The sequence below is a fragment of the Melozone crissalis genome, unplaced genomic scaffold (assembly GCF_028551555.1).
Source record: "Melozone crissalis strain CALT ecotype California unplaced genomic scaffold, PUWL_Pcris_2 ptg000042l_1, whole genome shotgun sequence".
NCBI classification, from domain to species: Eukaryota; Metazoa; Chordata; class Aves; order Passeriformes; family Passerellidae; genus Melozone; species Melozone crissalis.
In genome coordinates, this window is record NW_026535820.1 from 31,050,819 (window position 1) to 31,061,681 (window position 10,863).

At 40.5% G+C, this 10,863-nt stretch overlaps 1 protein-coding gene across 1 annotated transcript; it reads right to left on the reverse strand.

Moving 5' to 3' along the window:
* Positions 1-668: 668 nt before the first annotated feature.
* Positions 669-4,780, reverse strand: LOC128942683 (interferon alpha-inducible protein 27-like protein 2B). Its single transcript, XM_054285291.1, has 3 exons — positions 4,568-4,780; positions 1,725-1,871; positions 669-836 (listed from the first exon to the last, which is right to left on the reverse strand). Exons 1-3 carry the CDS (start codon positions 4,713-4,715, stop codon positions 808-810), a joined length of 324 nt encoding a protein of 107 aa, XP_054141266.1. The 5' UTR covers positions 4,716-4,780; the 3' UTR covers positions 669-807.
* Positions 4,781-10,863: the final 6,083 nt, after the last annotated feature.

Below are 10,863 nucleotides of genomic sequence, written 5' to 3' on the forward strand. Positions count from 1 at the left end.
CAGAAGGAAGATGAAAGTGTGGGGTCGTTTGTACATGGGAGTTTGCATATGGGATGCACAATGTTACCTTTGGTGACGCATCATTGCACAAGCATACATGAAGGAAAGGAGTCAGGTGTGAGGAACAGCAAAAAGTCCCAACAGTGAGACCAGCATCAGAAAATGGGCTCTCTGCCTTACCTGTTCACACCCATCATAAGTTTGCAGGGGCAGTTTCAGTCTGATTGGGACAAAGCTGATGCCTTGCTGCAAGCAAACTCAGACTAGAAATTATTGTGAAAAGGATCTTAAAAACTCTAGAGGTATACAAAAATCAGTCCAGAGACCTGTTTTTGTTTGCTTATGTGTCTCTTTTGTTAAGTAGAATTTAATTTGATAGCCTAATAGAAGTATATCCAGAAGGAACTCCTCCTTACTGAGTATTTCTATGTTTCTCTCTCACAACAGGATGGCTTTTACACTATAATTACTTTTTGTAAAATAAACATAGCAAGCTACTTGCAATTGAAGAGCCTAGTGTTCCTAAACCCAGGATTTTCCTAAGGCAGCCTTGCAGTCCAAGTACCCTAACTTCCATTGGCTTGTGTTTGTCTGTGCTTCAGAGAATATTTAATCAAGGAAAGAACTGCACCTCATCTCTGTCCCCATTAATTTAATGCAAGAATCCATCATTTTAACAGAAACTTTATTTGTGTACATGGAAGGCTTTGACTTTCATAACAGGGAGATCATAGAAGGGGAGAAATTGCCAAAGCTGATGGTGAAGGATGAACTGCTTGCAGGTTTGGACAGATGTTTTTCTTCTATTCAGCGTCTTCCTCCTTTTCCACCCATGGCTAAGGAGAAATGCAGAGAAATTGTGAGGACAATAAAAAGCGAAGTTGCAGCACAGGAAAATATACAGAGCATAAAAGCATTGGCTACAAACCTTCCCAGGTCAGAAATCAAAGGTCTCTGTTACTATTCGAAAGACACTTTTTGAAATTAAGAACTTCAATCCTGCCTCCAAGGCTCTTCCTAATCCCACTGGATCCTAGTAACACAGTTAGCATCCTTACTGATGCAGTCAGGCATAGACTAGGCTCTCTCATAACTTGGTTTGTTTTATCTGGTCTGGGTAGCATTAACCTGGCAGAGTGATGAGGGAGATTTCTGTTGTTCTCTGCTTTGAGCCGGTAAGTGCAGGCAGATTCCTGTGGTTTTGACCCATTGCATTTCCTTTAAAGGAAAGAAAGCCAAGCTGTTCTGAAATGCTCCAAGAAGTAAACTAATGATTCCTGGCTGTCAGTCTGATGACTCCATTCTCAGGGTTCACTGTTTTTTCCCACTATATCTGCTTTGCATGTTCAAGTGTGGAGCCCTTGGTTTAATGCTAAATTTGTAATTGAAAAAGAACTATTGAACTGTCACTGTGGTGCTGATGAAAGCATAATCTAAAAGTCCATTGGGCTTTTTTTTCTGTCACTGTGTTTCAGATTTTTGAATCTGCTGTCCACTCATACCTTTGCAAGTTTATGGCAAAGTTATTTTCACTAATTCCTCAGTTTCATCTTCCCACCAAGTTTAAAGAAACAAACCATAGAAATATTGTTTCAAATACAAACCAGCCACTCCTGTTACTTGCATCCCTTCATCTAGTAAGCGTACAGTAAATGAACTGAAGTATTGCTGAGTGCTCAGAACTCATTTGTTAATTTATCTTTATCAAGAGGGCTCTCACTTACAGATGGACTGGACAGTGGAAGTTGTGCCTCCCCTGGGAACTCCACCTCCATGAGCTGTGGCCTCCTTGGACATTGTGTCAGAGGCCCTGGATCCACCAGAGATCCCGCTGCTGGTGTAACCTGATGAGTGGGTTGTGCCCCTGGCACCTAGGACAGTGACAAAGGACATGTTACTGGCAAAAAATGAAGGAACCTTACAGGACAATTACAAACTACTGTGTTTTAAAACAATTCAAGGCTGGCAAATGTATCAAAATGCAAGGTGTCTGCTGATCACTTGGTTTGTTCTGTCAGTCCACCACTGCTTTTTAGCTGCCACCTTGGGGAAAGGATAGTATCAATACTGTTGCGGAGCCCCCAGAAAAAAAAAAAAGAAAATCTATGGCTCTTACACAGACTGTTTTTCATAAACCTGGATCTCCAAAATAGTTTCAGCACAGTTTGCCTCTGCTGAAATTGCACTTTTCTCTGGAGCTGCCTGAGGACTGTGGAACAAACTTCTGTAGAAACTAGGAATTGTTGCACATTCTATTCCAGGTGATGAACATGTTCCTTTCACTTCACTTTCCCTCACATAAACCTGTAATAGATACCTGTAATATTCAAGTACCACAAGTTGTAGTAGCCAGTGGCCAATTAATATGTATTTCTTCACCTCAGTCTAAATAAGCCCCAGGCAAAACATTCCTTTGCAAACTCTTCTTCTCCTGGGAGAGGAGCAAAGCATCAGTGATGACAAATGTTAGTGATAATGCTTAGAGCATTCCTGGAGGATGCTCAAATATTTTGGTGATGAGCTTGTTATAGCATCTTCTGTAAAGTGACACTGAACAATACTCATGCCCCACTGCAGAATCAGCGGCTCCTTGGAGCATGTTTGTTCTGGGGGGAGGAAGGGTTACAGTCTGAATGAAAAGGTTAAGAAGATGTGTTTGGAGAGATTTCAGTGAGCACCTGCGGAAATGAAATCAGGCCCTTTTAGCTCTCAATCAGGCAAAGAATGTGTGGCAAGCTCTCCTGCTGCAGGGAGCCAAAGCTCACACCTGTCTTGGCAATGTTACAGAGCTAGCATTTTCCACATGGATAAAAGCTCTTTTGGAATATCTCCTGTCGGCATGGCTCAAGGTTTCCTTGAGTCATGCAGACTTCTCTTCACCAAAATGGTGCTTTTCTTAAAAGTCCATAGTAACACAGAGGTTGCAAGAATAAAACTAGGCATAGTTAAATGCTTATTTTTCTTCTGTTTCTTATAAAAATTCCCAGCACACAGAGAGATAAAAATCTTCAGTGTTTTAGCTTAGAACTGACAGCTTCACACTCTCTATGGGGCATCTCCATTGAGGAGTTTGCCACTGGTTATGAGTGTGCTTTACCACCCTGGTCTGTGACAGAAGGAGCTGGTGCATCTGCCTAACTTATCACTAGAGTGAGCAACTGGCATCTCCTGCATGCCAGGATTTCTGCTGCTGAGCCAGTGTGGTGCCTGAGAGCAGGTCTCCTGTCTGCTTTTCACTCTCTCTGTCCCCCTCCTCTCCTGACTTTCTCTCATCTTCTGTCCCTTGGCTGCTACTATTCCTTAAGCTCTTTCCTACTGAATATTCAATAAACACTGTATTCAGCAACCTATACTCAAATCATACAATGTGAAAATTAAAAAATGCCTCACAGGAGTCAGATGCAGTATGTCTCTGAATGACCCTTATGTCACCTAGTCACTCACTGCCTAGAGGGCCTCACTCTATTAATAATATTGGCATTGTAAATCATATAGTAAAATAAAAACTCCAACTTATTTCCTTTTAATCAAGCTTAACACACTTTTGGCTATTAAAAGATGCCCTGAATCTGAGCCCTGGTCAACCACCCATTTTATGGCTGGAGAAGTCACATTCAGCTCCATCTTCTGGATTTGTACCTGCTGATTCTGGCAGTAGTAGACCAGTGGTAGACCAATGTGGCAGAGATGCCCACCTATAATCAGCCTGCTGGCTGGCAATCCTCTGACACATGGGACATGTGGGCCTGAGACCCCGAGGGCAGAAGGGGTTTGGAAGCCTCTATCCAAGGTCAGAGAGCTAATACTGAGCTGCTGAGTAAAGCAGGATTGCAGGGGGCACTCTGTTCTGTGGAGGCATGCCTGTTCAGAGGATGCCTGCTGAATCAGATCACACAGGCAGCTCTTGCAGGGACAGTACCTTGTGCACAAATCCCACGGGATCTGGGGTTAAACAAGTGCCAAGAGTTGTCTGGGCAGGGACTGCTCCCAGGCAGCAGCAGAACAGCAGCCACCTGCAGGGTTAGCTCATGTGAAAGGCAGCTATGCCTTATTTTAGCACTTAGATAGGGGATGTCAAGGGTGTGCATACATTCCCTTCATGAATTTGTCTCTTGGACTGCAACTAATTTCTCTCCTCTACAGAGTTTTAGGAGTTCCCCCTGTATGGATGTGAGTAAAGAGTAATGGAAATATGATAATTAATATGAAATGTAGCCACACAAATCATGTTCTTGCATAACTGCATCATTGCTTGTTGCTATCATGACTCTTCATATTTTTGATGGTTCCTGGCAAATGGAGAGATAGCACAAACTTCAAATAAACATTAAGACCACATATGTATATGTTCATTCATGCATAGTATGTGCACACACAGAAAACACCCTCAATAATATCCTGCTCATTGCACACAGTTAAATGGAGGAATCTTCTTTCTCCAGTACCATTCAGAAATGTAGGAGAGAAGAGATTATTTGGCAAGCTTTTTTCAAGGAGGAACAGCTGCCTGATCCTATGCACCGAACCACAAAACCACACACAGGATCACACACAGAATTGGTCATACCCATTTCCTGGAGAGTAGAAGTGGGGCCACCAGAAGGCACACCTCCCCCAGAGGCTCTGGCTTCATGGGACATCAGTGATGAAGCAAGGGATCCTCCTGTGATCCCAGAGGGAGTGAAGCCAGCGTTGCGGACGTTCTGGTCAGACATGCTGCTTGCTGCTGGTGAGAATTCCGGGGAAGCAGTCAGGGACTGCTCAGGGACTGCTCAGCCCATCTTTTTATACACTCTCCAGCTGATAGAGAAGAAATGAAACTGCTGCCATGGTAAGGGAGAATAGAAACTGAAACTTATTCTCAGCCAGGAAACAAAACTGAACTTTATCAATAGGTCTTTTTGTTGCTGTTGCCAAGATGGAATTTAGGCAAACCAAGTAATTTCCTCTTGTGATACTAAAACAAATTACTGGCGCAGGAGTCATTGCTTGGCAACTGAAGCAGCTGAAAGCTCTGCTTCTTAACTCTTTTGCATTGCACTCTATTGCACTGAATTGCATCTGTAGAAGGTACTGCATTGTTTTAAGTATTCCTACAACTCTGAGTAAAGACAAGAGACAAAAAGGCAGTAAAGTGGTGGCATGCAGAGACTTCAGGTGGGTTGGTTACCACACCCCGAGTTCAGCTGTGGTACAGCTACCCCTGAAAACACTGGTTCACACAGAGCTGGAAATCAGAACCCAGCTAACAATGGATGGTTGGAATTAATTTCTATATGGAAGGAACCATGAGGGGACCTTGTGTTGTATGAGCAGATTGACACAGATGCTTTGTTCTTCTTCATGCAAGTCCCTCTAAAGCAGAGCCTCTGCCTTTAATGAACAGGCCTTTGCAAATGGCACACATGCCTTTATCACAGCCTTTCTTAGCCAGGAGTTTAAATAAGGCTCATTAAAAATCCGTGGACCTCCCTTAGGTAAAGAAGAATATCTGATTAGCTCACAATACCAGAGGAATGGTTCTCAAAGAGGGAATATACAGAACAAAACTATAGTGTTTTCACAATAGTGGGATGTCTGTATCTTGTACATGGTGGGTTATAGAACAGAGGCTATGAAGTCTGTTCCTCTCCTCTTATATGTGCTATTTATCTGAGCAGTGGGATATCTGGCCCATGTACCCCTAAGCAGTAGTGATCTTTTAACTCTTCTCTTTCATTCAACTTTTTTTTAATTCATGTATGTTAGTTTCCTTAATTCTAATGCCAGTTATTTTTGTTTTCTACTCTACTTGCTTCTGTAATTATGATGTATCGTTAACCCATAATTTCTCAGGTTCCTTATGTATCATTTTAATTAATTAATGTTATAAAATATCTAAAGTTGAAGCTTAAATGCAGTTAAAAATTCCCCATAAGAGTAAGACAGTGAATGCTACCGGCCTTCTTAAAAGTCACAATAAAACCAAAAATGTCAGTTTCTTTGTACATATTGCTACAGAACCCTCCTTCAAAAATAGTAAAATCTTTCAGTGTTTTGTTAGTATAATTTATTAATTATTGCAAACAACCCATTAGGAAATGATGGTAAAGTCTGGCAAAGCCAAGAAAAACGAAGGCTTTACAAGCTGCAGAGACTCTATATGAAGTGACAATTTACTCAGTCCTAAACCACAAATCATAATGGACACACACAAAGTTGTTTAACTAAAAATAATTAAAACTAGATATAATGAAAGTTTTATTTAAAAAAAAAAAGTGTCTCAAGGCAATTCAGATTGGCAGAGACATAAGCAAGGAAAGGAGAAATTACTAGAAGTCTCATAAAAATAAGATGAAGAAACTCAGTGTAATAAGGAAAGGAAAGCCACTGGAGGGATTCAAGGGAAGCCTTGGACTTCACCCTACAAACTTGCCCAATGATCTGGACTCTACGTTCTATCTGCCTTATCATCTCTGGATCTGCTGTGCTCACCTCCCTTGGTGGGACAGCACCTTGCTGTGCCCTGGCAACGTGAGGCATTGACATCACAGCCTCCAATTTAGAAGGACACAGTGGCACTGCTGAAGTGGGATTGGGAACAAGAACACAGTTCTTGAGCCTGCAGCTTCCAGAGGTCCTCTCTCTCCGTTGATTCTTCCAGAAAGGTGTGCTTTTCCGGTCACTGAGCAGCTTTGTGTGAGACATTTTCCTGAATGGTTCCCTACCTTTTTTTTTTTTTTTTTTTGTGATTTGTTTTAGTGGCATTTATAGTTGGAAAAGTTGGCTTCCAAGATATTACGCAAGTGTAGTTAATGTTCAGCTGTGTTTTCAAGGAAGCTGGCACAGAAGCAGTCAGGCAATTGTAAGTCTTTGTGGACTATTTGTCAAAATCCAAGCAGTGATACTTTAAGAGCTAAATGGATGCAACTTCTAGTTAAAGTATGGAAAGAAAAAAAACACCAAAGCAATTCAGTTTTATCTCAGAGGTTGGCATAAGAACAGTAAATTGTACCTGGGAGAATATCTGGGTAAGTTAGCTTCCTCATTCCAGGAACAAAAAAATTATTGAGGGGGTGGGTGGTGTGAGCTGACCTGAAAAGCATCCAGTGGCACTTCTAAGCCTGAGAGACCAGGGAGTTAAAGCCATGAATGCCAAGAGTATGACTGCTCTTATTTTCAGTGTCACTACAATTTCAGTAGCCTTAGGTGCTGGAGCACTTGAATACAGAGCTAACATTTAACTCTCTGAGTTTCAAGTACAAATGAAACCCATAGGTGTCAAAAATCTAGACTACGTGCTCTTTGAAAGGAATTGGAAAGCCAGAGGCTGGATTGGAAGTACTCTGAAAATTTGAGTGGTGGGCATTCTTCTCTTCTTAAATTAAAAAGGAAAAAAAGAAAGAAAACAGGAAAGATAGGCTAAGATGAAAACATCAAACAAACCAATGCAATCAGATCTGCAGGCAACTCTTCTATATTTTGCTTGGAAGGACTTTAGTCTCTTGTGTTTGGTATGTTTTCCTTGCAGTCCCCACTAGTGTGACACTTAGAAATATTTACCTCACAGTGAAGCTGGGCAGCTGATCAGAGACATTAATCTCTGCTTTTGGTAGTCACCTTTTTTATTTCAATAACACGTTCATTGAAGTCACTTTTTCATAAACATTTTCCCATAAACCTCTGTTTCAAAAGAGATTATTCAAACAGCTTTTAAACAATTAATCTTTTGAAGGGTCTAATTGAAGGAAATAAACCTGTAGAGAATCTGACTGAACCAAAGATCTTCAGCATCCAAGATTATCTATCTGTCACCCTCTGACCTATTTCCTTTACACTACTTTTTAATTTTTGTAGCAATTATAGTGGATATGGATAATACCTATTAGCATATTTATGGTCATTGCTTCATATTTATTGTCTGCACAACTCATTAATCTTCATCTAGTGTGTGAGGCTGACAGCTCAATCTATTTTGCAATCTCTGGGCAGCAGCCATATCCAAAAAGCTTTTGTTTCCCTGTAAATAAACTGTGTTCAGGACCAGAGGACAATGGTACATCACGCAGTGATTGACACAAGCCATGGCTGCTAATCAAAAGTAGATTTTATTACCAGCTGAGTCAAGTGCATTATGGGGGCATTGTTCTAGCGCTGTCAGGGCAAGAGCATACGTAGTCAGTCACCTTCTCAAGATGGGCTGATTGTTCTCCAAGATTAGACAGAGTTGCCTTATTATCCATCCCAGACAACAAGGCATCTCACCCAAACAGACGCCTTTACAGAAACTGCCTGTACATTGAATTGATTTGAATTGCTAATGCATAATCTGTCCAGCACAGATGTGCAATGAATATTTGGATGTTGTTTTGCATGTCAGTTGAGAAGACTGAATGATGAGGTGATGATCGTTCAGTGATGGGTACTGGACATTTGCCAACAATTGAGTTTGAGCACTTTCCCTGACAGTAATCAGATCAGCTTCCAAAACGTCTTTTCTTCAATTCACTGACAATTTATGTTAGAAGATAATGCAACTCTCTCACAGTTAACACAGTTGGCAGCAATTTGCATTTTTTTTGTATAATTAAATTTTTCATTTCACCCAAGAAGAAATACATGCAAGCTGCCTATAACTGATACAGATATTCCAAGACACTTCCAAAGTATCTCCACCAGAATAAGAGGCCATCTAGATAGGCCAAAAATGGCAAAACTTCACAATACAGGTAGAACTAGCTTTAGTAGTTATAAAGCCACATTTGCTGTGAAAAAATAGCAATCTTGCTATCAAGCCTTACTAGGTAAGATCTCCCAAAAAAACAGTTAATTAAATCGTATTTAACATATGACCATTGTCATGCTTAGGGTAGGTCAGCAAACACGATTATCTGACTTAAAAATTCTCAGTGTCTGTGAGGATTGACATAGTGTGAAATAAGAACAGAAAATAACTTCAAAAGACTGATATTATGATATCAAGGGGCTGATATGAGCTCACACAGTGACATCACATGATATGTGTGAATGTGAAAGAGGTCTTCATGTAATCATAATCATAGAATCTTGGAGAAATTTAGGTTGGAAGGAAGCTCTGGAGATCATCCAGTCCAGCCAGGGAATTATCCAGTTATTTGCTCAGAGACACACTTGGTTGAGTTCTAAGTATCTCCATGGATGGTGATTCCACATCTTCTCTGTAGAACTTGGTCCATTATTTGACCACCCATACAGTGATTTTTTCCCCCTTGTGTATCTAGTCAGAATTCTGCAAATTATGTCTGTTGTTGTCCTTTATCTATGCACCTCCAAGGAGATGCTTCACCTTCTTCATATCCCTCATTGTTAAAACCCTACCATTAGGCTATAAGTAGCTGAAAAGGTGTTGTTAGCTTACAAAATCAGAGTATTGTAGGGACACTTCTCTGATATCTGAGGAATTTTACCTTCTAATTTTATTTAGGTATGTGTCTAGTGAATCTCTAATCACATAAGCAATCACTTTTCCTCAGAAATAAATACTAACACTTCTCAAGAACTTCTAGAGCTCTCTTTAGAATAGACATTAATTATTGCATGGTCTTTATCTGTCTTTCAGAGGTAGAGAAGAGTACTCATGAGTGTGTAACATAGGGAAGAATAGTTTCCTTTAACTTATCAATCTTCTACTACCCAAATTTACTATAGCTAGGAAAAGGCTGGGAAGTGATTGACCCAGAAGTTTTATAGCCCACATCAAAAAGAAGTTTACAGGTGAGTTATATAATATTTTCCATGTGTCATCCTTTTCCAGGATTAGGCTGCATGTATCTCATTTGGATTTTTATTATCATTTTCGTCTACCAAAAGCAAGGTATCATCATCCCTGCACTACAGATGAAGCAAATCACAAAGTTGCACTGGCGACTTTTTGGGGGCAGAAAATTATAGTTTTGGAAGTTTTAATTTTGTGTGCTATGAGAAAGAGAACTAAACACATTTAACATCTATATGCACTGCATACTCATATCGGCTGAAATTCTACAGAATTTCCAGCTAGAAATCCAGAAAAAAACCTTTTAATAAGTAGCCTGGGAAGACTAAGTTTAGGCCTTAAATGGAGTTAGGTGGCAAATATCTTATTAATGTCCATTTTGCACATCCAAATTCCAGCCTATGCTCTGAGGAGCTCCCTCTGACTGGATTATACACCAAGTGGCACCTCTGCTTTTGACCTTAACATTATGTTGGAGAGCACAGTCACTCTTGACGTTGTAGTTTATAACAGGACTCTACTCCATAGTCCAAACATATAAAATGAGACCCTACTCAAAGCAGACTCTGCAAAAGAGGGAGTAGTCCTGTCTTGAACGCTCAAGCTGAGAGCCTTCACCCAGATCAGGGTGAACTCCTTGAAGAGCAGCACCATAGGAGCCAGGAGCAGAAGTACCACTCAAACATGGAGTTACATCCAGTTTGTTCTCTGCCTTCAAGGAAGTCTTCATTATTACATTGGGCTTCCCACTGATTCTTTTATTTCTTATCCTGACCTCCCACATGCCTTTGGCAGACTGAAATGGATGCTTAGGCATCATTCTCAAGGCTCTAAGGACAGTGGTACTTGAAAGATGTCCTGGGATAGCCAATGCTAATGTTCTGAGCAAAATAATAATTTTATTCCAAAACCATTTCATATAAGTCATTATTCCTGCACTGCAGATGCTTTCCTTTTGTTTAAATGTCTTACTTTACAAAACATGGAAAGTTACTTCAGCTAACAAATGTCAGCAGCCGGGTCTTTGATTTTTTTGAGCCTTAAAATGGAGGTGAAGATGAATCGTTCCTTTATATATTATTCTTTAAAACAAAATGCATACGTAAGTGAGAAAACTGGGTCATCTGCCA